Source organism: Hyaena hyaena, unplaced genomic scaffold, assembly GCF_003009895.1.
Source record: "Hyaena hyaena isolate Hyena2069 unplaced genomic scaffold, ASM300989v1 scaffold_1, whole genome shotgun sequence".
NCBI classification, from domain to species: Eukaryota; Metazoa; Chordata; class Mammalia; order Carnivora; family Hyaenidae; genus Hyaena; species Hyaena hyaena.
Window position 1 is genome coordinate 7,060,163 of NW_024080633.1, and position 27,034 is coordinate 7,087,196.

Sequence of the window (27,034 nt, forward strand, 5' to 3'; positions counted from 1 at the left end):
AATCTTTGCGAGCTCGGTGCCCTGGGTCCCTGTGATCGAATGCCGCTGCTGATTTCTCGGTGAAGAACACGTATTGAGCACCTACTGTGTGCCAGCCCCGTGCCGGGTACTGGGACCTTAGGGCACACAGCTGACTCCTGCCCTGCACCTCCATCTTAGGCGACACATACTTCCTGGTAGTGTCGTCGCGATGGTTAAATTCATCCCGTGCATCGAGCCAGTGCCGATGCAGGCGCGGCCCAGCGCAGACGATGAGAGGCGCAGATGCTTGACCTTGCAGAGCTGACACCCCCCTCGGGGGCCGCTGTAGCTGAGACCACAAGGTCAGTGTCACGGATGGAAGAACTGGGAGCCGTAGCCATGACTTTCCCAGGAGCGCTCAGACTCAGGCTGAGCTGGGGCCCCACGCAGGTGCGTCTAGAAGTCTAGAAGGCCTTTCCACCTTCCTTGGGGGCGTGTCGCCATGGGCAGATGGGCCGGGATCGAGCCCCAGCTCAGCCAGGCTGCCTGTGACCTGAGGGAGGCATCGCACCTGTTTCCTCACCTGCAAAATGGGCGTCAGCATCGCTGCGCACGGGCCGCAGAACGTTCCTGAAATACCGAGCGCGGCGCTTTTCCACACCCGCACAGAATGCAGGGGCCGGTCCCCCAGCACACTTATGACAGGTGTGAAACAGGCCACGGGCAAACCTTTGCTGACCTCTCCCAGGGACCACGGGACGCGGCTGTCCGCTCAGCCACACGACAGGGGAGGGCACCAGGGTTCAAGGCCGTGAGGCCTCCTTCTGCAGCCGTGCTCAGCCCGTCCCCATTCGGCACCATCTTCCAGAGAAGCTTCTATGGGCAGAGTCTGTCGGCTCAGCTCAAAACTTGGATGAGGTGGCAGCTTTGAGCCCCCGCCACCACTCCGGCCCGGCCCCCTCTGCCCCCCTCCCCCCGGAGCCAGCATACCCCCCCCCCGCCCCCGGGAGGGGCCCGAGCCTGCAAGGAAGTGCTCATTATCCCAGTGTGGCAGGGCCACTCCCGGCCACGTCTCCGGGCCAGCCCGGTGCCCCCTCCCCCTGCCTCCACGGTCTGCCCAGGCTGCAGACGTCTATGCTGGACTGCGGCCAGATGTTACAGGGCAAAGCTAAAAATAGGGCGGGCCGGCCACCGGTGGGGGTGGGAGTAGGGGTGGGGGCCTGTGCTGGGGGAGGACACGGCATCCGAGGGGCCGGCGCAGCGGAGCCGGAGTCCCGCGGCCCGTGCCCGCTTCTGCCCCCCGCTTGCCGGACGCGCCGGGTGAGGGGGCCCCTCTCCTCGGAACCCGGGGAAGGAAATGCCTCTTCCCGGCCGCGGGATGGGCAGCGGCCGGAGGAAGCTCTGGGCTCTGTGCTTGCTGCTGCTTCTCCCCGAAGCTGGCTCCGCCAAGAATATCTGGAAACGGGCATTGCACGCCAGGCTGGCCGAGAAGCCCCGCGTAAGTGCCCGGGGCCGGGGAGGCCGGGAGGCGACGGGCGACCCCCAGACTTGGGCAGGGAGGCACGTACAAGCCGCCCTCGAACGGCTCCTTGTCTGTAAGTGCAGGAGCGAAGGGCACAGCAAAAACGTGCCGGGGGCGGGGGCGGGGGCGGGGGTGGCGGTGACACGCCTTTGCCAACCGAAGTGCAGAGCGCCCGACCTGAGACTCCGAGGGCTTAAGACTGATTGTTGATGGTTCTCAACAATCAATTAACCAAGTGTTTATAAGAGCTAGTTAGGCGTTCGGGCGGCCATTTACTCATTCAGCAAACATTCGGTGGAAACCGCTCTGGGTGTGGGTACGACATGGAGACAGCGGCTCGCACCCTCGAGGGCGACGTGGTCGGGTGGGGGGGGGGCGGTCGGGTGACACGTGCTGGCCGCACGAGGTGTGCAACACCGCAGGTGGCGGGAAGGGTGCGCCTCGGAGCCAGCTGCCTGCGTTCGAATGCAGCCTCTGCTGCTCACCAGCTGTGTGACCTCAGGCAAGTTGTTTGACGTCTCTGAGCACCAGCTGTCTCCTCTGGGAAGGAAAGAGTGTTAGAGGGATGCAGCCCTTTCAACAGCTGGGTTTGCTCAGCCCTGTTTGCCAGGCGGTCCTCCAGGCTGCGGGCACACGGCCCGCGGGTCTCTGCTTCGGGGAGTTCGCGGTTTCGTGAGCGGGTAAGTGAGAAGGAAGGAAAATGCGGTGCGTTTGGTAACAAGCGCCGAGGAGAGAAATGAGGCAGGAAGGGGACTGGGGGAGAGACTGGGGGTGGAGGGCGTAATCCTAGTGCCGCCCCTTTCTGGCAGAGGGGGACAGGGGCCTGAAGGGGTCAAGGGGCAGCCCTGGCTCTCTGGGGACTAAATGACTCACCTTCACACAGCGAGCGCTCAGTGCCTCTCTGTGACTTCATTAAACCGCTGTGGACCGGGCGGTGCTTGCCTCCCCGGTGGAGTGCAGGGTCCTTGAGGTGAGGCCTGAATTTGTCTCCCTCGGTGCAGTGTTCCTGGTGACTGGCCGGTGTCTTCCATTTTGTCGGCACTTGCGAACAAGTTCCGGGCAAATGCAGTGGAAGCACAGAAGAATGTGTTCAGCTCTGCTCCAGAAGAGCCAGGGAGGGGCTTCCAGGGTTGGGGGCATTCAGCGTTGGGCTCCGAGGGATGAATAGGAGTTGGCCAGGCAGCTCTGTGGGAAAGGGGAATGTTTAATGACTCCTGCCATGGTGAGATGCTTGAACAGGTCATAGGAGACCGAGTCATCACGGAAGGCTTCCTGGAGGAGGGAAGATGCCAGCCAGATCTTGAAGAACTATTAAGGATTAGGAGGAGTAAGGACATTCCTGGTGTGGGCAGAGTGTGAGGCAAAAACGGTGTATCTGGGAGCCCCCGAGGGGCAGTCCTTACCACAGGAGAGGGTTTGTGCAAGGAGGGGGTGACTCCTCAGGTTTGATACCTCCTTGCTCTTTGCTGGCCCAACAGGGTGATGCACGTATCATCGGGTCCGATCTCCACTTTGTCCCAGATCGTCATGGGGACAGGATCTGCGACCTCACCTGGAGGAAGGGGGAGGCTGGGAGGCTGGGGACGATGGGCACGGGGGCCGGCGGTGGGGGGGGGGGCTTCAGAATCCAAGTGCCCTTCACCGCCGTTTGCTAGAACATGAGTGCTTCGAGCTCGCCCCTCCCTGGCCCGGAGCTGTCCCGTCACCAGCACACGTCAGCCGCCCTCCCCCATACTCAGACACAGGGGACGTTTGTGCCGATAACCGGCCTCAGAGAAAGCACCTGGGAAAAAACAGGCTGTTGACTTGTGGGCACCAGGCCCGGGGCAGCTCTAACTGAGCTGTGCAGCCTCGGGCCACTCACCGGCCCTCTCTGGTCATTACCTGCCAAATGAAGGCAGAGGACCAGATGACGTGCAGGGCCCTTACGAGTGTCCGACGGGGAAGCCAGGAGGGTGGGAAACGGCCCCTGCACACTCAGAAGCATGACCTCCCCGTGGGGCACCAACCGCCCCCACCTCCCCCCAGACCGAGTCAGGTCTTTGGCCTCAACCCCGGACCCCCGGGGACCGTGGGGCGGGTCAGGGTGAGGAAAGGCCGGGTGTCCCTGGTGTGCTGAAGCCAGCTCGCACCCGCCCTGGAGAGGTAAAGAGAGCCCTTCTTAAAATCGAAACCAGGGCGCCTGGGGGCCTCAGTCGGTAAAGCGCCAACTCTTGGCTTCGGCTCAGGTCATGATCTCACATTTCGTGAGTTCGAGCCCCGCGTCGGGCTCTGTGCTGACTGCCGGCTCGGAGCCTGGAGCCTGTTTCAGAGTCTGTGTCTCCCTCTCTCTCTGACCCTTCCCTGCTCACGCTGTCTCTCTCTCACTCTCTCTCTCTCTCTCTCTCTCTCCTAGAAATAAATAAAAATAGAAAAAAAATTAAAACATAAGCTTCTAGTCATACAATCTGTACTAAAAAGGAAGTAGGGCTTGTTAGCGTGGACCACTTTCTGATTATTTCGCCGCATCTCACGGTTCTCTTGCTCTTGCTTACGAACGTCTGCTGCGTCCATGGTGAGAAACCACCCACCGCTGCCCAGGAGCCGCTGCCCAGCCCCTCGCCCGGCGCCCGCCCTCGAGGCAGCCTCACAGGGCAGCGGCCGAGGCTGGGGGTTGGGCCCCGGCCGGCACGTGGCCGCCCCTTCTCACTTCAGGCCTCGTCCTGGATGCTGCGTCCCCCTTCCTGCCCGAGGACTTAGAGACACGGCAGAGAGGGAGGCACGGCCTCTGTTGCCAAGGAGGCCGTGGGGGGGGTGCTGGTCGTGAGAAAGAGGGCTCCCCTCTCTGAGCCTGCAGCGTGCCTGGCACAGAGCCCCCCCCCCCCCACCTGTGCGCTAGCAAACATAAAACCAGACCATGGGGCTCAGTCGGTTGAGCGTCTGACTTCAGCTCAGGTCATGATCTCACGGTTCGTGGGTTGGAGCCCCGCGTTGGGCTCTGTGCTTATGGCTCAGAGCCTGGAGCTGCTTCAGATTCTGTGTTTCCCTCTCTCTGCCCCTCCCTCGCTCCTTCTCTCTCTCTCTCTCAAAAATAAACATTTACAACATTAAAAAAAAATAATAATACAAATAAGACCAGACCAGACAAACACATGGCACCAAATATTCGCCCGGCTGGATGAAAGGGGAGCACGGTGTTTGTAAGCAACCCCAGCGGCCTTTCGGAGCTCGGTCAGTTTGGTGGAGCTGGTGTCTGGGGCTTCCTTTCCGGGCGATCGCTGGACGGGGCTTCCCTGAGCACGTGCTGTGTCGGGACAAGCATTCGCCACGTGTTAAGTCTCAGGAGCCTCCCACCCTTTCCTGGGTGAGGCCACTGCAGCCACCACGGGCGGCCCCACGGTCTCGGCGCGTCACGGTGGCTGAGTCTGTTTGATCCCTAAGCTCGCACCCAGGCAGCCGTAAGTGATTGGGCAGTTCCCGCCCTGCCCAGGGGTGCCCGCCCAGCGGAGGGGGCGGTGAGGGGGTGCAGCAGGAGGAAGGGGTGCCTCTCCGTGATGCGTGCTGCCCCCCAGGGCCCCTCCACGTGGGGGAGGGGCTTCTGACCCTGTAGGAGCCGGGAACCAGCCTGCCCTGTGCCTCAGTTTCCCCACTATGTCCCCAAGCTCGTTCCCTTCCCCCTTGTTATTTCTGTGAGCTCCAGACTCTTCTACTGAATCGTATGTATTTATGTTTGCTAAGTTAGCAAGCGTGAGAGGCAGGAGTCTCTCAGACACGATGGTATCTCCCTGGCGGTGGCGGGGGGGGGGGGGGGCACGCTCAGCCGACACCCAGGACATCACGATGAGGACACTTGGGGGTGAGGTGGGCGCCCCCTGAGCCCAGGGTGGCCGGGGAGGAGAGGAGAGACCCAGGAGCAGACACGCAGGGGGGAGGCCAAGTGAAGACAGGCGGAGACTGGAGGACAATGTCTCCAAGCCAAGGGACGGCAGCGTCGTGCTTCTAGAAGAAACCAGCCCCCCCAGCACCTCGATTTCCGCCTTCTGGCCCCCAGAGCCGTGGGGCAGCACACCCAGCTTGTGGGGTTTCTCAGAGCCGCCCGGGGGCACCCCTGCGGTCCGCTCCTGGGAACCAGCCTCACCAGCTTCTATCGCTTGCAGCCAGCAGCCCTGACGGACATTTCCCGGGTGAGGAAATCGAGGCCCCGGGTGACTGGCCCCTGCCGCTCCGGCTGGGGACGGGCGGAGTGATCATTACACCCGCGGAGTCCTGGGGACGCGCCTCGCCCCTTGGGAGATGTGAGCTCGCACCCAGGACCCCATCGTCAGGACCTCTAGCGTGCCTCCACCCAGAGGAGGGGGGGCTGCTCGTGGGCCCTGGGGTGTTCACGGCCACGGCTCTGCGGGTCCTGCCTGGGGGCGGGAGAGGGGAGGGGACACGCCGAGCTGAAACGACCCCACCGTGGGCTTGCCCGTAGCCCCGTGTCCGGCACAGAGCCCGGCATGTCACGGGCATCCGGAAACATTTTCGGAACGGCGTGGGGGGCGATGAGCCGGCTGGGCGGGCAGTAGACGGAAGGAAGGAAAAGTCAATGGACGGTGTGATTTGGGGGCGACCTTGGGCGAGTCACTTTCTTCTCTCTGGACCCGGGTTCCCCGTCTGAGGTGCGAGTCCTGAGATCAATCCCAGGTAGCAATGATCGAGGGAAGACGCGTCCGGGGCGATCGTGTGTTTATCATCCGGGAGTGGAGGAAACCCGCCTGACCGTCCAGCGCAGCACCAGTCAAATGGCCGATGCCAGAAAGGTCCGGAAACTCAGAAGGCAAAATGCAATGTGACCAATCCGTGCGGCAGAATATCATTCAGCCATAAAAATGGGGGTGAAGTTGTCACACTTGCTGAAGTGCAAGAGGCCAGTCTCAAAGGGCCACATCCCGCAGGAACTACCTGCACGACGTTTCCAGAACAGGCAAATCTGCAGACACAGACGGTAGATTGGAGGGCGCTGGCTGGAAGGGAATAAGGATGGAATTTCTGCCTGGGCGATGGAGGAATTTAGGAAATAGGTACAGGCGCTGATTGCACAATATTGAGGATTTAACTGGTGCCACTGAATCGTACACTTCAAAAACGGTTAAAATGGCAAATGTTATACGTAAAATATGTATTAATTTAAAATAATTTAGAAAATGGAACAGTGGAAACCCAAGGTGCATCTTAGGGTCTCCACGAGACCCCCGTGGCTGGGACCCCGGGCTGGTCCCCTCTGTGTCCCCGACACCCCAGGCCAGCGCACCCACGCCCGGTCGTAGCTGGTCTTAGCTTCGCAGCCTTCTCAGGTTCCCTTAAACGTTTTCATCTCATCTCGGACTCCCCCTAGCATTTAGCCCCGTTATTATTTTGCATGATTTTTTAAATTGTGGCTTTAGTTTTTCACTGATTTTGCAGATGACCCCCCCAAAAAAGGTGATTTGTTTGCTTTATCTGTGTGACGTCCCTTTGTCCCTTTGGTCCCACTTGGTGTTTGTCCCGGAGCTGAGCCACGTGCAGGGACGGACATCTTCTGGTGCAGCTCAGTGCTCCTTGGAGCCAGGCTGCCTGGCATGTAGTCGGCCTGGGGCCTCTGTCTGAATGTACCATTAGATGAATGAATAAATTACATTAAAACCTTCCAGAACAGGGTGGAAGGGGATAGAAAGTTCCAGAAGGGGATAGAAAGTTCCAGAAGGGGATAGAAAGTTCCAGAAGACTTCCTGGTGTGCAGCAGGGCTCGTGGACCCCAGCTAAAGGAGCTGGTCAGTTTGCTGACAGCATGCACTGAGGTGAGGTCATCCCTGGAGTGAGATCCGGGGTTTTGCGTGTCTCTCGGAGGAAGTCCCTCGCGGTGCGCCCAGTTCTGCTCCCAGAGCCTGGCGCGGAGGCCCCAGGGCGTCAGGAAATGGCATTCATCAACACACACAGAGCTCTGCGCCTCTGTTCCAGGGACAGACGTATTTTTAGATTTTTTGACGTCCAAATTCCAGAGGCAGAGCAAGCAATGCTTAGAGGAAAACTGGCTTTCTTCCGGCGCCAAGCAAATCAGTCCTGGGGCGCACTTTTATGGGTCTGGCCGTTAAGTCGCTGGAACATTCCAAAGAAGGGTAAAGCTCTTGCACGCGGAATAAAGTGGGTGGAGAGCACAGAGGGACGGATATGGGTAAATTGGGGCGGCTTTGGAGATTGGATTCTTTCTCCTTAAATGGAAATGGTTCAAAATTGTTTCCTGATTATAAAAGCGATGTTAACTGTGCAAGAAATTCAGACAATACAAAAAGTTATAACCGCGTAAAAAAAGATCTCATTCTTCCTCCGGGACGTCAGGTCTGTTGGCGTTCTGGTACGTGTGTGCCTAGACTTTCCCGTGAAACAGGTATACTCACGCACAGTTTTTTCTCTTAATGGTATTTGTTCATGTTGTGCAAAAAATGTTTTATGGAGATGAAATTCACATGATGTAAAAGTAACCATTTCCGGGGGTGTGGTTTGGGAGCACTTAGCACATTCACAGTGTTGTGCAGCCACCGCCTCTATCTAGGGCCTAAATACTTGCGTCACCCCAAAAGGAAGCCTCGTATCGGCTAACAGTGGCTCCCCATTTCCCCTCCCCCAGCCCCTGGCAGCCCCCAGTCGGCTCCCTGCCCCGATGGGTTTGCCGAATCCGAACATTTCATACAAATAGAATCCTACACGCTGGCGAATTTGTGTCTGGCTTATTTGTACCCTTCTCTACCTTGCGTTTTTCACTGAACAGTATGTGGTGACTATGATATGGTAGCTCTGCGTCCCCCTTTGTAAAAAGTTTATTTCTTTATTTTGAGGGAGACAAGGCGTGAGCAGGGGAGGGACAGAGAGGGAAAGAGAGAGAATCCCAAGCAGGCTCCGCACTGTCAGCGCAGAGCCCGACGCGGGGCTCGAACTCACAAACCGTGAGACCGTGACTTGAGCCGATATCAAGAGTTGGACACTTAACCGCCTGAGCCGCCCAGGCGCCCCTGTGTCGTCTTTTCAAAGGCCCCTGTTGTGTCCGGTCGTACAGATGTGCAATTATTTCTTTCTCCAGCCTCCGCTGGTTGGGCCCGAGGCTGTTTGCTTCAGTAGAATCCAGGCTTGAGCTTGAAGAACTGAGCTTTCCGCTGGAAGGGTCCAGAATCGGTATTTCCTTGCCCTGCTTCCTGAGGATACGGGCAGCAGGATGGCCCAGAGAGCCACAGAGGCCTCTGGAACTGTCTCCCCGAGGAGTGAGAAAACACAGTCACCTAGTGGGAAACCTTAGGGGAGTCCTTTTTATGCGAGTACGGCGTCCAGAACGGGGAGCGTTCTTGTCGGGGCTGTGTGTTCCGCAGCTGTTTGGAAATGAACTTGCAATGCAATCCCTCAGCAGGCGTGAAAATAAAAGCTAGAAATCACCCTGGGGGGGGGGGGTCCCTGGGGTTTTCGTGACGGGTGTTGCCAGTCTGGGGTGAGCCACCTCATCTGTCCGAGGGATTTGACCTGCCTCGGTTTTGTGTCCGGCCGAGTGGCGCTGGAGGGCTCAGCTGACTAGGGTTGCAGAGAGTGGAGCCCAGGAGGGTTCTTTCCAGAAGGCATATACCTGGGGGAGGGGGTTCTCTGTGTCCTGAGCTGGCGCTGGAGCACAGGCACGCAGGGGTGGGGGCGGGGAGGCAGCTGGCCAAGCAGGAGGAGCCTCACGGGCAAGGTTGGGAAGCCGCTCCGGACTCAGGCCCGAGTTCGAATGCCGCTCCCCAGCTGCGTGACCTTGGGCAAGTGCCTGTGATGTTTCTGTGCCTCCATTTCCTCCTCGGTAAAGTGGGCTGACACCCGGCGGGGGCCCTGGAGCGATACGCTGCGGCTTCCATGAGATTTAGGAAGTGAGGTCCCCGCACAGTGCTGGCACACAGTAGGAGCTCGGAAAACGCCGCCTGTTCCTCTAGATCATCAGACTGCCCAGCTCTGAGCCTGGCGCCTCCTGGCGTGGCGACTCCGTGCCTCAGTTCCCTCACCTGTGCAATGGGGCCAGCAACAGTATGGGGTTGGGGTGAGCACTCCGGGCATCCTGCGGGCTGGGTGTGGCTGCTTCCACGGAACCCCATGTCGTTGTCTGAGTGTCCCCCGGGGGTGTGTCTTCAGTCCCCAGCTAGATCCAGACTCCCCGGGGCAGGGACAGGCTCTCGGGTCTCCTCAGCATCCCCAAACCCTCCAGTGAGGGCCCGAGGGCAGGAAGCCGGCCGGAGGAAAGGGAGACCTGGAGAGCCGGAAGAGCAAAGCTGTCGTGAGCTGGCGGGTCCCTGGCTGGGGGCCGAGAGGCTTCTAAGGCCGCCGAGCCGTAGGCATCATTCCCACAGGCTGGGATGTGCCTGGGAGACGGGCACGGCCCTGTGCGCTCCCACCACAAGCGCCTCCCGTGCCCATTTTGCAGATGAGGAAAACAGAGGCCGAAATCAGCCGGTGGTTTTCCTGTACGATCACAGAGCTACAGAATTCAAGCCCAGACTCGGCTAGTGCGTTCGATCCCTGCCGAACTCAGCCTGGATCGTTCACGAGGTCACGGGCCTTCGCCCCATGCATCTTGCTACACTCGGAAACCAGACACGGTCCTACGTTCTTGCCCCAGAGGAAGCACAGGCGTCACGTGGGGAACGTTCTGAGCGGAGGGACCGGTGTGCGGAAGCCGTCGAGGGAGGAGGAGGGAGGCGTCAGAGCAGACCTTCAGGAATTAGTTTGGAGCCAGTCCTGGGGCCTCGGGCTCACCTGCGTTCCCCGGGCCTCAGGGCCCTTTGGTGTGGGTCCACGCTGGCCTCATGCGACCGCAGCAGGAGCTGATGCTTCGTAAGAGGTGCCTGTCAATCAGATACGAGGGACGAGGGACGGCTCCCTGGGCCGCGGCTCAAACACCTGGGGTAACGTGCACGCAGACGGCTCCGTCCCACACATAAGCACTTAGACGCCCGGAGAGCGGTGACCCGCCAGCAAGCACTGGGCCTCGTCTTCAGCAGCGTCACCCTTACAGCTTTCCTTCAGCCGCCACAAAAAATGTCCCGAGCGCCTGCTCTGCGGCAGGTGTGCCGTCGGGGCCGGAGACACGGGTGGGAGCAAATCCTGGCGCCGAAGGAGAGTTCGTTGCAGGACGCGGAAAACAATAAACTGAGGACGAGTGGGTGACTGCACGGTGTTCCCATATGGGGGGGGGGCGGGGTGAGAGCTAGGTAAAGCAGGGAGAGCCCCCCCTTCCGGGGCAGCGCAGGCGGAGGGCGCCTGTTAGTGGAGACCTGAGGGAGGTGAGCGCAGAGCAGGCTGGCATCTCAGTTGGGAGACACAGCCTGTGCAAAGGCCCAGGGGTAGGACTGCTCTAGGGATCTCAGAGAAGCCAAAGGGCCGAACAGGAAAGAGCAAGGGAAGGGTGCGTCTGGGAGATGGAGGGGCTGGGGGCGGGCACCAGCCAGCTCTGGCTGACCTTTACCCCTTTGTCCTGTACGGGCCAGGGCCCCACTGGATGGGGGGATGTATTTATCTCTCCCATAAAAGTCAGCTCTCTCCCAGAACTCCTAAAACTCATCCTTTTTCAGGACCCTCTTTGAGCATCACCTTGCACGACATGAAATAGTTCCCAGAACATTTAATCCCTTCATCTGGGCCCGTCGGTGAAATCAGTTCTTTATCACCTACGACCATCTGTTGTTCCGGCCGCACCGCAAATACCTCGTGAGATTTGACTTCTAAGGCGCTTATCTCTTGTCCTCTCCAAATTCTGGGAGACCACGTCTGAATGTCAGCAGGGGCGCATCTAAAATTGGTCTCTCTGCACACCCTCGCGGGGCGGCCGTTAGGAACTCACTGGACTGGGGGGTGCGGGGGGGGGCGCAGGAGACAGGGTTTCACTTCTGACCCGCAGGCTCCGCTCAGTCCCGTAAATGAGGCCTTGAGTCGGAACGGGCCGGGCGGAACCCCCTCCCCGCGGCCTCCTGACCTCCCTCACCGCCCTCCCAAGGAGGCCGCGCCGGCTGCCACCGTCCATTAGGATCACAGTGGCCGGGCCCCAACACGGGTCCAATTTTGTTCATTCCGAGGAAAGTGAACGAAGAGCTAATGGCGTGGGGTCGTGTCCCCTGCTCGCAGCTTGAGAGTTATTGGTGACGATACGGGAGTTACGGGGACTGGCCTGAGCGGGGGCTGGTGAAAAGGCTGAGCCCGTTTGCAAATCCGCGCTCCGGGCTCCCCTAGGCTTTGGGGGAGGGCCACCCGTCCCCTGAGCCTTTGTGTCCTTACACACCAAACTTGGCTTTGTGCTCCTTGTTACGTTCACAAATTGAATGGCGGACGTATATATAGGAGATAAGAGGGCTTCTCTGGGGGAAGCGGGGAGGCGCCAGGAGCCCCGTCCTCCCCAGGCTGCCTGCCTCGCTTGGTCACTGCCTTCTTCTCCCTCTCGCCCTCCCTCTGAGCCCCGCAGGTGCCCTGGGACTTAGCGTGAACACCGCCAGTCCTTGGAATTGCAATTCCAAGGGGCGCCTGGGGGGCTCAGTCGGTTAAGCGTCCGACTTCGGCTCAGGTCATGATCTCTCGGTTCATGGGTTCGAGCCCCACATCGGGCTCTGTGCTGACAGCTCAGAGCTTGGAGCCTGTCTTCTGATTCTGTGTCTCCCCCTCTCTCTGACCCTCCCCTGCTCACGCTGTCTCTCTCTCTCTCTTTCTCTCAGAAATAAATAAAACAGCTTAAATTAAAAAAGGAATTCCAATTTCCAAGATGCACCTGCTGTCCGGGCCTAGCCTCGGTGACCTGACGCCCCCTACAGGGCACTGGGAGCAGCGCATGGACCTTGCAGCCTCCGCAATAACATGGGGGAGTTGAGGGGCAAGGATGTGGACACATTTTTGACCTTCCTGACTTTTTTTTTTTTTTTTTAACTCCGATGAGGTCAGAGGGCTTATACCCTTTTTTTCCTTGCTCTTTATTTTCCCTAACATATCAAGTGTTTTCCCTCTCATTGAAAATGCTTCATAAGTACTTCTCTTGTTTTTAACATTTTCGATGGTCTTCTTTAAATTGAAAAAATACTGTGTGCCTGGCAAAAATAATATTGAAGCAGGGCAAACGAATACACAATGAAGAGAAATTCCCGCTGGCTGCTTCAGAGCTGAATTCTTCCCTCTAAAGGCAATCTAGGGTAACGGTTTCTTGGGTCTTCCGGGTCCTTCCAAAAATGTTCTGGGCAGACATGAGTGTGCATATGTGTATTTTAAAACATAGGTGTGTCGCATACAAACTGTTCTCTACTTTAATTTTTTAATGTTTATTTTTGAGAGGTGGGGGAGGGGCAGGGAACAAGGGAGACACAGCATCTGAAGCAGGCTCCAGGGTCTGAGCTGTCAGCGCAGAGCCCGACACAGGCCTCGAACCCACGAACCGTGAGATCATGACCTGAGCCGAAGTTGGAGGCTCAACCGACTGAGCCCCCAGGCGCCCCTGTCCTGCACCTTAATATTCTTCCCAGCCACCATATCTCGGCAATCTCGCATCAGGAGGTTAAAGGCACGTTTAATGGCCACACAAGATTTCAGTGTGCAGACAAGTATTATTTGCTTGTGCAAGAGGGAGGGATTTTGAAATATGGATACATTTGTAGGGAAACAGAGGCTGGAGGCAAATAGGAATTTAGATGGCGGGAGCAGTTTCAGAAGGGGCCAGGAGGTGGGGCAAGCCACGGTGATTTTTTCCCCAGTGAACCTATATTCTGTGTGTGTGTGTGTGTGTGTGTGTGTGTGTGTAACACCTCTCCACACAGCCCACTTTCAGATCCTGTTCCCAGCATGGAGGGGGGCTGGTGTCCAAGGGACCCAGTGTGGGTTGCCTGCTGTGACAAAGCCTCCCCACCTCACCTCTAAAATGCTCATTTGATTGGTCATGTGCCCATATTTCTTATCTGTTAGGTACTGTATCTTCTCTTTAACTTTCTATTGAAACATAATAGGGAAAAGTGGGAACATCGCGTGTCCAGCTTCACAAACTGAACACACGTGTAACCAGCACCCAGATCAGGAAGCAGAACTGGGAGGGGCCCCCAGAGAGAAGCCCCCCCGCCCCCAGGGCCCCTCCTGCTCCCCGCCCACGAGGTGACGGCTCAGCGGGACTTCTCACACCAGACATCACGCTGCCTGTGTGTGGACTCACACGGAGTCCTCTTCGGAGCTGGCCTTTTCCTTTCTTGCACCGAGTATTCTGTTCGTGAGATTTACCCCAGTTGCGCGGGTTTATCCGTTCCCGGTGCGGTCTGTCCGTTCTCGGGGCTCTGCTTAAACACACGGGGAGAGAGAGACAGATCTAGGTGTGTGCACGTGTGTGCACGCAGACACGCACGCACGCACACACGCACACGCGCGCGCGCAGATCCGAACCCGCAGCGGCTCGGCGACGGGGCCCCGCGGCCGGTCCCGCCGCTGACGCGCCCCCCCCCCCGCCCGCAGGCCGAGGAGGCGGGCGGCCCCCGGCAGCCCCGCGCGGACCGCTGCCCGCCGCCGCCGCGCTCGCTGCCCCCCGGCGCCTGCCAGGCTGCGCGCTGCCAGGCCGACTCCGAGTGCCCGCGCCACCGGCGCTGCTGCTACAACGGCTGCGCCTACGCCTGCCTGGAGGCCGTGCCACCTCCGCCAGGTAGGCGCCCGGGCGGGCAGTCGGGCGGGGACTGGGGGCCCCTGGCGGGGGGAGGGGGCGGGGGGCGCCTGCGTGCGACCCTCGGAGGAGGCACCCGGGCGCGTGCGGGCCACTGCCCTCAGCGCGCACGGCCCCGGAGAGGCGGGTCCCGAGGACGATGCCCCCTCCTAAGACCATGGGGAGGTTTCTCATTTAAAAAAAAAAAAAAAAAATCCAAAGGTCGGCTTTTCTTACAAACACTGGGCCGCATTCCCCGGGCCGCCACCAGGTGCCCCCAGAAGGCAGCGGGCCAAGCTTCGCCCGGACCCCCCCAGACGCACTCACCTTCACCCCCTGATCCCGGCCCCGGGGGGCTGGAGACGGACACCTGGGGCCTCGGCAGGCAGTCCGGATGGCGTGTGTGTGCCCCAGACACGCAGGGGGAAGGCACACTCCGGATTCTGGCCCCCCCACTGGCTGGTCACCCCTTGAACACCCCCGCCCCCCCAGCTGTAACACAGGACCGCAGCGAAGCTCAGGGAGGGCCCTGGACGGTGGCCGGGGTGGCCGGGAGCAGATCATCCCTAAGGTGTTTGCTAAACCTTAATGACACCTTCTTTGGCAGAAAGAGCCCTGGGAACTCATTCCTCTTTGAAGGGAAGGAGTTTTAGATCCTTTCTGGACAGGTTTGGGGGGAGGGCGGAGCCTGTGGGGATACTGAGGAGGGGTAGGCAGCTGTGTGCCCCCAGGGCGGAGAAGAGGTGCCCTTCCATGGGGAGGAGGGGGCAGTAAGGTCTCCTCCCTCTCAGTTCTGCGTGGGGCTGAGACCTTCCGTGACAACAGCCTGCGTGGACTGCCCCCCCCCAGGGAGAGGCGTCGGGGTCCCATGGGCCCCAATTGCTGAAGGCCACAGAGCAGGCAGCCCAGCCCCTTCTCCCAAGGCCAAAGCAAGAAGGACCACACTTTGTTTTCTCTGGGGTGAGGTCACCGCGATGACAAGGGACTCAGCACCCTTAATTATGCTCGTGATTACAATCTACCCTGTGTTTGAGCACCGCCTATGTCCAGGGGCTCAGGGCAGGAGAGCTCCTGCACGGGCCCCGTATTTAAAAAGCAGACAATGTGGCAGCCCCTCCTGGTGGAAGCAGCACAGGAAGGTACTTCCCTCTGGGTGGGTAAGTCAAAGAAGATGCCCCTTCCTTTGGACTGTGGCAGTGTGTAGGTTTTCTAGCCTCGCTTGCCACCTCCACCAGGTGCTTTTGAGCAGTGCACAAACTGTACAACCGTTCATGACCTTCCTGATCACCTTTCCATACATCATCTCATTTAATGCTCACATAGCCCTATGAGGTAGAGACTGTCACCAGCCCTGTTTTACAGCGGAAGACACTGCAGCGCAGAGAAGCTGAGTTGCTTGCCCAAGACCACACAGCAGGCAAAGCTGGGGTTCCAATCCAGTCTTCTGACTGCGGAGGAGTGCCCACTGCCTTAGGCCCCGAGTGCAGGGATGTGGGGCCCCCTACTCCCGCATCTGGGCCCAGAGGAGGGAATCGCTCACTGCCTGGAATGTCCTTCCGCCGGACCCCCACACAGCTCCTTCCGATCTTTGTCCAGAGGTGATCACGTTTTCAGGGACGATTTCCCTCTGTAAATGGCGAGACCCCTCCAGCCATTCCTTACCCTCCTCTCCCTGCTTAAGTTTTCTCTACAGCACAGTCTGGAACATTGTGTTTTATCCACTCGTTGACGGTGCCCCCTCGAAGGTCAGCCGCATAAGGCAGCGTTTGGTCTGCTTCATTCACTGCCATACGCCCGCCATCTAAACCGGTCCATAGGCACCCGAAAAGCACTCACTGAAAATGAAAAGAATCAGGGAATCAGTGAATGGGCAGCTTTCACTGGCAGAGCGGTCCAGCTGTTTGTGGGTCATAACGACCAGCAGCTGACCCACCGCGGCAGGGACTGTCTCCAGTCCGCCGTGGTCCTGCCTGGCCGGCTTTTCTTACCTCTGTTACCCACCTGCTCCCCGGAGGCCTGTGGGCTCTCCGCCCCTGCTTTAGGATTTCGAACACTTTACAGCCCACAGCGGGGGCTGCCCTTTGTATTAAAAATGTATTGGTCACAGAGCCGGCTATGCTGCTGAGACAAAAAGACCCATGAACCCAGGAGCCCAACCTGTTTACTCGGGCCCCCTTGGTTAATAGGCCAGAGGACGTGGGTGGTCCGCGGCAGGTAGGTGGCTCCAGTCCAGCCATCCAGGGACCCAGGCTCCTTCCATCTTTTGCTCTTCATGGTCAAAGCGGCTCCCAGGCTGCGGGAGGAGGGAGGGGCGCACACAGGCCCGGACGCCTGGGCAAGAACAGAAAGTGGTGTCATCGCCTCTGCCTACGTCCTGTTGGCCAGAACTCAGTCATGTGGCCGCACCTTGCTGCAAGGAAGGCTGGGAAATGTAGTTTCCAGCTTGACCCCAGGGCCTCCTCAAACCTCAAAGTGCTGTTCCCGAAAGGACGGGGCGAATGTGCGGCCGGGAGCCTCTGTGGTTCATCACGAGGTGTGGGCTCCCCCATCCCCAGAGGCTGGGGCGCTCCTCAGCTGCCTGGGGCAGGGGGCTCCGTTTAACCGTGTATCACTTTGTTAGTTTTAGACTGGCTGGTGCAGCCCAAACCTCGATGGCTTGGTGGCAACGGCTGGCTCCTGGATGGCCCCGAGGAGGTGTTGCAAGGTGCCTACAGGGTGAAGCCCGGCCCAGCGTCAGAGTCGGGATCCCCCCTTCCCAGCTGTCTCTGCTGCAGCAGGCTGCCCGCCCTCCAGGAACCCAGATACCCAGCCCTCCGCACCCCGCCCTCCAGGACCCCAGATACCCAGCCCTCCGCACCCTGCCCTCCAGGACCCCAGATACCGAGCCCTCCGCACCCCGCCCTCCAGGACCCCAGATACCGAGCCCTCCGCACCCCGCCCTCCAGGACCCCAGATACCCAGCCCTCCGCACCCGACACGGAAGGGTGGTGGCTGGGGCTAGACCAGGGGCTCCGAATCCACAGGACAGTATAGGGCTTGATTTTCCCTAAGAATGGTGGCCCTCTCTCTGGGTGGAGACTTGAGAGGGGGTTGGAGGTGGCTTTCCGATCCCTAAAATCATAATAAGGGGTCCACTGCTCCCTGGTGATGAAGACTTCTCCGGGCGGGTGGGGAGCAGGCAGGCAGGCCCAGGGTCCAGAGAACCGGAGGGTGGGCGTGTGTGTGCGCGCGTGTGTGTGCACGGCTGCACGTGTGACTCTGCACGCATGCATGTGCGCGACTGCGTCCGGGAGGCGGTGCGCCACTGCGTGGCTGCCCTCACGCTGTGTCTGGATGTCCGTGCATCTGTGTGCCTGCAGGTGCGTGTGACCGTAGGTGTGAGTGTGTGTGTTAAGAGCCACGGGTGGTGGAAACGCGTGTGGATCTGGATTTGTGTATGGACGCGTGTGTACAGATGTGGCTGTAGGTGTGAGCATACGCATGCGTGTGTCAGGATCCGTGTGTCCAGGCACTGGATTTGTGCATGTGCACACGTGTGCGTGTGTGTGTGTGTATGCACGTGCGTCAGGGCTTTTTGTGTGAAGTGTGAGCGTGTAGGTGAACGTGTGCGTATGTGTGTCACGATGCACACCACGTGACTTTGGACTGTCTGCTGGGGTGTGTGTGTGCGCGTGTGCATATGTGCGTGTGCACACACGTGCCTCTGTGAGCGAGACGCAGGGCGCAGCCTGGGGTCGGGGGCAGACAGTCGCTGCCTGCACCCAGCACGCCACCCGTGCCCCCCCCCCCCCAGCTGAGGCCTGCAGCACCACGGAGGATGGGGCCGAGCCCCTCCTGTGCCCCTCCGGCTACGACTGCCACATCCTGAACCCGGGTGATGTGGCCGCCGGCATCCCCAACCGCGGGCAGTGCGTCAGGCAGCGCCGACAGGCAGGTGAGTGTGGCCCCCACGCCGGCCCTGCCCCTGGCCCCTCCTCCCTGTAGCACCCTCGCGGGAGGCCTGCCCCAGAGAAAACCGCCCGCGCCCCCCCAAGCCTGGCGAAGAGCTCCTCCCGTCCAACTTCCCTGCCTCTGACACAGGCCTCTGAGCCCTGCCACCGCCTAGCTGGCACCAGGTGCTTCCAATCTCTGAACCTCAATGTTCTCATCTGTACAATGGGGCCACTGCATGCCGTCACGGGAATTCCTTTAGGTCCTACCTGCAAAGCCTGCAGAGCAGAGCCAAGCAATAATAGGTGCTCAGTAACCGTCAGATACTTTATAGCCGTCTATATACCTACTTTTAAAATTGTCTGAGAATCCTTGACTTTCCGTGGTCCCTGCTAGGCCCATTCAGCGTGACTTCAGTCATTTTTATCCCTGGAGGCGACTAGGAAAGAGCAAACCGATCAGGGAAGAGCCAGGACCGCAGGGCAGGGACCCCCGAGCCTCGTGCGAGGCATAAGGTCCACAGGACTTGGAAGACACGTGTGGCAAAAGAATCGGGAATTTCGGGCAGGTGTGGGCTGGCTTATCCCGGATGAGCTCCCTGGGACTCCGAGAGCACAGACTCGGTGGGCCCGGCCTCCGCCCCTGCATCTCGGAGCCCCGAGAGCTGGAGAGAGCCCCCTGGGTCAGCAGTGAGGCAGAGCAACACGGCAGGGCGCACGGTCCGCGAAAGCATTTCTCTGCCAGATTCGAGAAGGTGTTTCCCTGCAGTGCTTCAAGAGGGACGCGCTGCGTGCTCTGCACTTAGCTTCCTCCTCCCCGCAAATACCGCGATTAGGAGATGTTAGAACTTTCCCGAGAGGCCTGGTTCCTGGATTGCTGAGCTTTGAAAATTTTTTCCCTAAAAGGATTGAAACCGAGTAGGCAGCTTTGCGGTTTCTCCTTCGTTCCACCTGCTGCTTGGGGCTACGAGAGCATTCTCCAGCCAGACGGCCTAGCCTGTTGGGGCTTCATTTTCCGTATCTGTAAAATGGGCTGATAATGCTTCCGCTACCCCGTGCTCTGTCGTCTGTCTCAGGGAGGAGGGAAAACTTGAGGTCAGGAACTTGTCTACACGGTCCGCAGCTAACAAGGAGCAGAGGGGGAGTTCTGAGCCTGCCCTTGGGCTGCAGAGCCCGTGTGGGGTGCGTGCACCTGTGTGGGTGTTCTCCCTTCCCCCAGCGATGATCGTGATCGGAGCCTTCCAGACAGAAATGTAAATGAGATTCTTCTGAGCCTTGCCGGGGGCTGCGGGTTAGCAATAATTGTTGGTAATTACACGGGAGCTTGGGAATGGCTTGATGTCCACCAATGTCCCTTCGAGCAAGAGCCTCAGGAGGAGTGGGGGCCAGAAAGCAGCCTTTTATTTAAGTTTTATCTTTTTTTAAGCTACATATTTGAAATAATTCTAGACTTCAGGGAAATAGTGCCTTGGACCCTCCATCGCAATGACCCATCATGGTCAGAATTGCTCGAACTCTCTCTTCCCATTCCAGCCGTCCCCCCCCCCCCCAGCTGTCTCTCCGTATCAGTCGACCCATTTATTTTGGGGGGCTGTCTGAGGGTAAGCTGCCGTCTCCTGCCCACACCTACGAGGCCAGTCTCCTCCGAGAGCCGGCTTCTAGGGCGAGCCACTGGCTGTTGGGTTTTACGTCCATCAGCCTGGACCCCGACATCCAAGGGGTTCATGTCTTTCTTCAGAGGAACTTGGACTTCGGCACAGGCAGTAAATGTGACTCTTTGGAGAGCAGGGCCTGGGGAGTCGGCGCCTTTCTCTGGGACGGGTTGGAGGTCACTCAGAGGCCGAGCGCCCTCTGTCCCCCAGGCTTGCCTCTGGCACAGCGACCTTGCCAGGCAGCGTAAGAAGGAGAGAGGATCGTGCAGCCTTGAGCCTGGGGAATCCAGTTTGTCAAAAGGACAGGAAGGTGTGCGGAGGGTGTCCGGCTCCAGACATACCTCCCTCGCCTTCCCGGCACTTGTGCCCAGGAGAAGGAAGGCACAGGAATGCTTCACAGCTGCCGCCCTGGAAAAACCCTGGCCATTTGCTTCGAAAACAGTTTTTGTCCTGGTGGCTGATAAGCGCTCAGCCTGAGGGTGAGGATCGGCTCCGCAGGGCTCCCGGCCTGTGTAAGAAATGTCGTACGGACCCTAAACACCCTGGTGCTTTTTAGGATGGCCACAAAACAGAAGGAAACAGAAAGTGGAGCAATTGCCTAAGTGCCATCTTTAATTTTTTTTTTTAATGTGTATTTGTTTTTGAGACAGAGACAGAGCATGAGCAGGGGAGGGTCAGAGAGAGAGGGAGACACAGAATCTGAAACACGCTCCAGGCTCTGAGCTGTCAGCGCAGAGCCCGACGTGGGGCTCGAATCCACAAACCGTGAGACCATGAAGGTGCGATCTTTAAAATGGAGCCATAATTGGCCTATAACAGCATGCTAGTTCCCAGCGCATAAATGTGCTCTGCGGAGGATGCTGACGCACCGAGGAGGAGGGAGCTCACCCACGGCGGCGTTGCCCAGAGAAACTTCTGTGTGACCGGGCCAGACTTCTGTGGCACAAATGTTTCCCCACAGTGACAAGACGGAGGGGGGCGGCGGGTCAGTGGCCATCACCAGTGGGAATCCTTAGTGATTCGAGACGTCTGATGTTCCCGAGTCAACCACTTTTAAAAATTATTTTATTTTAGGGGTGCCTGGGTGGCTGGGCCAGTTGAGCATCTGTCTTCAACTCAGGTCATGATCTCACGGTTCGTGAGTTCGAGCCCCGCATCGGGCTCTGTGCTGACAGCTCAGAGCCTGGAACCTGCTTCGGATTCTGTATCTCCCTCTCTCTCTGCCCCTCCCCTGCTCATGCTCTATCTTTCTCTCTCCCAAATATAAACATTAAAAAAATAATTTAAAAAAGTATTTTATTTTAGAGGAGGAGGGAAGACCAGAGAGAGAGGGAGAGAGAATCCCAAGTGAGGCAGGGCTCAATCCCACGACCCTGGGATTGTGACCTGAACCAAAATCAAGAATCTAATGCTCAACTGACTGAGTCCCCCAGGAGCCCCTCAGCCACTGTTTACGTACCAAAATGCCAGTTTCGTGTGGTTCCTCCTATTATTTGCCTATCTGTGGTTTAAAGGAAATCATTTGTTTTAACCCTCACAATAATTTTAAGAGGTGCCAATTTCATGCCCATTTCCAGGTGAGGAAACTGAGGCTCAGAGAGGATTAGCGAAGCAGTGGAATGAAGATAGCTACTCAAGTTACTTTGTCACGGGCGCTACGGACATTCAGGTCTCCTTTGACCAGACTCAAAACACCATGTATCCCCGTGTGAACTGCCTATCTTGTAATGGCCCTTGCTGAATAGTATGTTGGCCTTCTGCTTCCGGTAGACCTGTTAACACAGTGGTTCCCAAACTTTTTGGCCTCGGGACCCGCCTTACGCTCAAAAAACACTGGGGACCCCGTAGAGCTCTCCCTTGTCACCACAGATGATGCCACATTAGAAACTAATGCCGAGGCATTCGAAAGATTTGTGTGTTAATTCACTTAAAAACGACGCTGATAAACTCATTACGCATTAAACATAACATTTCCTTTAAAAGTCACTAGTTGGGGCCTTGGGTGGTTCAGCCGGTTGAGTGTCCAACTTCGGCTCAGGTCATGATCTCGCAGTTTGTGAGTTCGAGCCCCGTGTCAGGCTCTGTGCTGACAGCTCGGAGCCTGGAGCCTGTTTCGGATTCTGTGTCTCCCTCTCTCTCTGCCCCTCCCCCGCTCGTGCTCTGTCTCTCTCTCTCAAATATAAACATTAAATTTAAAAAGTAAATAAAAAAAGTCACTGCACTTTCCAACACACATACCAATAGAAGACGGGCGTTGCTTCACATTTCTGCAGTTCTCACTAATACGCGAGGGAGGAGCGGAGAGTTAGACTCTCACGTCTGCTCCCGGAAGCGGCGTCTGGAAACTCCTTGCACACCTGGGAGGGAACGAAAGCGGAGACACGGATAATTCCTTTGTGTTCCTAGGGAAGTAGTTTTGGCCTCAGGAGCTCACTGGAAGGAGTTTCACCCTCTCGCTTGTTTTCCAGATGGGCGATTCCTACGACACGGATTATACAAGGAATACCCAGGTGGGAGAAGAAAGTGCTCTTCCTCATCCGAGGGCACTGGACAGGGGCAGTGAGGGTTTCTTGGGGGAAGAGAAGTAGAACCCCACTGCCCGGAGAGCTACAGCCTGGGGCTGCTGTGGAGGGAAATGCCCGTATTCTCAGCGGCTCGTGTGTGCCGCCACCTGCCCCTGGGCGTGAGGTAGTGGGATGCTAAGATGCTTCTGGTGTGAAAATCTCTCCTCCGTCCTGAGCCGCCCTCCGGGGGACACGGGACACGGCCAAGGGCATTCTAGGCTGCAGCCGGGGACTGGGCAGCGGTTTAGGGATGTCTCACTGGGGACAAATGGAGAACTAGGATTGGGAAATAACACAGAAGCCCTGTTGTCCGCTGGGGAGCAGAGGAGGTGGGAGCCAACGAGGGGCTCATAGAAGAAAAGTGGCTTTGTGTTAAATGTTACAACTTGGGCCTGGGTAGGTTTCAGTCCTTCCTCCTTTCATTCAGGGGATTGGAAATATGGCTGACAGTATTCTTGTATCTGATCCTTCACTGATCAGCCCATCCAGTCTTCCAGTCTTCCATCTATCCATTATTTCATCCATCCTTCTATGCATGCATGCATCCATCCATCTATCCACTCTTCCTTCCTTCCTTCCATCCTTCCTTCCTTCCTTCCTTCCATTCTTCTGTCCATCCATCCATCCATGCATCCACTCATCCATCACCCTTCCTTCCTTCCATCCATGCATCGATCTATCCAATATTCTTCTGTCCACCTTTCCATCTTTCCATCCTTTCATCCTTTCATCCATCCACCCTTCTTTCCTTCCTTCCTTCTATCCATGTATCCATCTGGTCACCCATCCATCCATTGATCTATTCTTCTGTCCATCTTTCCATCCTTCCTTCCTTCCATCCATCCATCCTTCCTTCCATCCATCCATCCACCCATCCACCCTTCCATCCATCCACCAATCCTTCCATCCATGCGTCACCTCTTTGTTAAGAATTTACAGCACGTATTTATCAAGCATTACTCCTCGAGGTTGGGGCTACATTTGTGAACATGACAGCTAATGTCAAGCAGGAAATAAATACAAACCCAAGTAGTTATTTAGAAATAGTAGTGATCAGGGTGACTGAGGTCACACAGAGGACACTATGAAAAGGGTACCTTAGACTAGGATATCAAGGAAGGCTTCCTGGGGAGGGGACATTTAAGCTCAGCCTAGAGAAGGAGACCTAGTGGGCAGAGGCACAGCCAGTGTGAGAATTCTGAGGTTGGAAGGAGCCTGGCCGTGGCGGCCTGGGGTGTAGAGTGAACAAGAGGGAGGGCGGGGGAAGATGGGGCCGGAAATGGAGGCGGAGCCAGACCAGACGGGTGGGGGGGGTGCTGTGGCCGAGGCCGTGGGAGCAGAGGGGAGAGGCTGCAGGCCGGGCTTGTGTGACCGCGTTGGGGGGGGAGCCAGGCATCTGGACTTGGCCTGGCAGGGGCTGGCGAGCCACGGAAGGCACCTCTCCTGACGGGGCCCTGCTGTCTTTGCAGAGGGCGACTCCAAGAACGTGGCCGAGCCCGGAAAAGGACCCTGAGGCGCTTCCGATGAGGCAGTGGGGCAGGTCAGCGGGGGGGGGGGGGGGGGGCAGTGGGGGAGGCTCCGGGCGCCAGGTGTCCTCGGCAGCTTTACTCCGCATGGTGGCCGCTGGGAGGGGGACGGGGGCTTTACCTGGGGCTAGAATTTAAAAATCCCCTTAAGGTGTCATAGTAGATGTATAGGAGAAGTGGCTGTGTAGCCGGAACTTTCCATACCACCCGGCCCTAAATCCAAAGACGAGACTAGGTGACAGCCTTCCTTTCCGTGCCTGGTGTCATCGCCTCCATGAACAACAGACAGTCCCCCGCTGCCCCCTGAAGCCCGTCCCTCTGTGCTTCCCTCAGTCACCCAGCACGGCCAGGTGCCACAGCTCAGAGACAGGCACATGCTGGGCGCTCGGTCCCTCGGTGGCCATTCGGGGCTGTCGGCGCTGCACCAGGCCTTGAGCCGGGGCCGGCCGTGGGTAACCGGGGTCCCTGCTCCGACCCCCCCCCACCCCCAGGAAATCGGCCTGCGACACGTGCTGTGAAGGGAGCGGCCGTGAAGGGAGCGGCCGGGGGTGTGAGGGAGAGTAGCCAGGTCGGGGCGGGGCCGCCAGGGTAGGAGCCGAGTGACACCCGCGCGCCCTTCCCACCCCGAGAAAGCCCCACCCGTCTGCACACGGTGAACAAAAGCCCTTGGAAGCAGCCAGTTTCCCCCAGAATGTCCTTGAAAGGCAAACATCAGGTTTCAGATTCCAGAATATTCTGGCGCGAGTCCTCCAGCAAGATCTTGAGCCCTTGGCGGATCGGTGCCAACAGGCCTATTGGCTGCTGGTGACAGGAATGGTCCCTGGAGTGTATCTGACCCACCTCAGGCAGTGCCTCCCGTGGGGATGCACAGAGGTGGGAGGGAGGGTGACAGGGTAGACCAGGGCATGAGGGGCACTTTGCGGCGGCGCCCGGGAGCAGCAGCCGGACAGAACTGGGCTCCAGTCCTCGATCCACCACAAGTGCCCTGAGGCAAATCCCTTCAACTTGCCCTGCCTCAGTTTCCTCATCTGTAAAATGGGAATGATGGAGAGGGATGTGTTGAACTAAACGAGCTTCTACTCAGAGAGACTGCCAGTAAGTTCAGAATTCAGTCTTAGGGAAACTGGCGTCCTTCTGGGGGCTGTGGGGCTGTGGGGGGGGGTGACACAGACCGTGACCTCTGCCCTGCCCCTGGCGGCGGCGGCTCTCATCCCTTCTCTGCTTCTCTTCCAGCCACTGCGCGAGAACATCCTTCCACTTTCTGCTGAGCCTTGGGAACAGTTGGACAAAACATGAATCGACCCCCAGAGGCCATGCCCAGCTCGACAGAGCATGACCCCAGAGATACTTAGAGTCAGGACCCCCGGCTCCCGAGGCCACGCGTGACCCGCCTGGCTGGGTGACTTTGTGGGGGCCCCTCACCGGCGCCGGGTCCCCGTTTTATCATCCTGGGAACACGGCACACCTGGCAGCCCCACTAGACCTGGGGGCCCCGCGGAGCGCCCCCCGGAAGAGCTGTGCGAAGCCCCTTCCTAAGACAGAGGTCGTGGCTGTGTTACGACACATTCTTCCAGATTTGACTCTGGGAGGCATGCACGTTATGGCACATATTCTCGAAATAAATCGCTCCTTACAAAACAGAAACGAACTTACCTGCTCAGGATTCCTAGTTTTAACCACTCCCACTCCCATGATCTTAAATAGCAGGCGCTGAAGCCCTTGAACCCTGGGGATGGGTGGGGGAGGGGATTCTGGGCTGACGTGTCCGCTCAGCTCTGCTTCTGGAATATCCAGCCAGGGCGCCCTGCTCTGGGTCTGGGTCGGATCCCTCTGGGACAGACTCTGGGAGGGGGATTTATTGAAAGCGCATTGCTGGGAAAGTTCCCGGGGGACCTGAGCGGAAGGGTAGGGACGGTGGGCGGGCGGTGGAGGAAGTCAGACAAGGTGAGGAACTAGGTCCCGCCGAGGGTGGCTGGTGAGACCCTCCAGGGTGGGCTCCGGGGGTAGTTGCTCAGAGGGGCCCACGCTTGGCTTGATGAACTTCTTAGCAACGGTGCACCAAAGGGTCCGCGTGTTCATTTTGCAAACGGTGCAGGTGGCCCTGAGTCACCCCCCCCATTGGGAAGCAGCCCCCTTGAGACCATATGGGGAGTATGGACTCTATAAGGCTCCCCGCGCCCCTCGGTGACGAGTCTAAAGGCTGCCTTCCCAGGGGCGGCCCAGCCCTGCCAGGGGTGGGGACCCAAGGGGCTGTGGGCAGAGCCCCGGGGGCCTGTGTCACACAAATCTCAACAGAGGCCGGGCAAAACGGGCGCACACGTGCGCAGAGAAATGGTTCCGTGTACCAGTAACTCCTCCCTTTCAAAACAGCCCGTGGGGACTGGTGCCGATCGGTCGTTTGGAGGGCTTGACCTTTCAAACTCCAAAATGGGCTTGCGTGGGGATGCACTGCATCCCCGTATTTCAGAGCAGCTCCCCTCTCCCTGCCCTGCGTGCCTCCCCGACCGCGCACTCACGCCTTCTCCCCCAAGGTCCGTTTCCTCCTGGGACACGCTCAGAGCCCAGGGCAACGTGGCCAAGGTGACGGGCGGGCCTCAGTGCCTCCAGAGAGCTCGAGAACGGCCTTTGTTTTTGTTCTGTTTTTGTGTGTGGCACGTGGGGAAAAACAGTCGAGCAGTTCACATACAAGCCGTGGAAGTGATTGTCTGTCCCACGGCCTGCGGGAGGTGTTGACCTTCATACGGGACGGAAAAGAAAGAGCACTTTATCCAAGAATGGCCAAGTCCAACAAGAGACGCATCCGGCTTCCGTTTGAGAGAGTGAGGTTCACGTCTGTCCCTTCCAGACACGGGCCGCCTCGTGGGATTTATGCATGTGATTTCAGGGGCCGCAGCCTGGGTCGCCCGTGAGATCCCCAGTGTCCTGTCCTGGAGGGTCCAGGGTCGGCTGAAGCTCACTGGTGTGTGGGGTCTGGCGCACAGCCAGACCCTCAGGGCCGAGGCCACGGGCCTGAGGGACGGCCCACTCCCTGCTGGCCACACACGGTGGAAGCTCACAGGTACAGCCAGCAGAGATGGAGTGTGCCTGGCGCTCCCTGTTTGCCCCAGACAAGGAAACCGAGAGTACCAGGGGTCTGAAAGCGACCCCCAAAGTCACAGCCAGTAAGTGCCGGGGCCGGGGTTCCTCACTGCCCTGTGTTGCCCAGAGCCCCAGCTGTTTGGCCGG

The 27,034-nt window shown here is 58.5% G+C and overlaps 1 protein-coding gene and 1 long non-coding RNA gene across 3 annotated transcripts; one reads left to right on the forward strand and one right to left on the reverse strand.

Annotated features, from left to right (window-relative positions):
- The first annotated feature begins 1,157 nt into the window (after positions 1 to 1,157).
- Positions 1,158 to 25,461, forward strand: WFDC1 (WAP four-disulfide core domain 1). Its single transcript, XM_039227223.1, has 7 exons — positions 1,158 to 1,459; positions 13,958 to 14,141; positions 16,759 to 16,842; positions 17,932 to 18,072; positions 22,188 to 22,229; positions 23,753 to 23,823; positions 25,043 to 25,461. The coding sequence occupies exons 1-6, from the start codon at positions 1,319 to 1,321 to the stop codon at positions 23,794 to 23,796; spliced, it is 636 nt and encodes a 211-aa protein (XP_039083154.1). The 5' UTR covers positions 1,158 to 1,318; the 3' UTR covers positions 23,797 to 23,823; positions 25,043 to 25,461.
- Positions 1,749 to 15,223, reverse strand: LOC120228682. Of its 2 annotated transcripts, none has more exons than XR_005527563.1 (3): positions 14,466 to 15,223; positions 2,357 to 2,668; positions 1,749 to 2,023 (listed from the first exon to the last, which is right to left on the reverse strand). It is a non-coding gene; the product is annotated as an uncharacterized LOC120228682 (long non-coding RNA). The 2 variants fall into 2 exon arrangements; XR_005527561.1 differs by lacking the exon at positions 14,466 to 15,223 and adding an exon at positions 4,604 to 4,750.
- Positions 25,462 to 27,034: the final 1,573 nt, after the last annotated feature.

Bases quoted from the DNA above. Each gene is read 5' to 3' on its own strand.
- WFDC1 (XM_039227223.1), top strand. From the start codon at position 1,319: ATGCCTCTTCCCGGCCGCGGGATGGGCAGCGGCCGGAGGAAGCTCTGG. The intron at 1,460-13,957 runs GTAAGTGCCCGG...CCCCGCCCGCAG, and splicing joins GGCTGGCCGAGAAGCCCCGC to GCCGAGGAGGCGGGCGGCCC. The intron at 16,843-17,931 runs GTGCCTACAGGG...CCCCCCCCCCAG, and splicing joins CCCCGAGGAGGTGTTGCAAG to CTGAGGCCTGCAGCACCACG.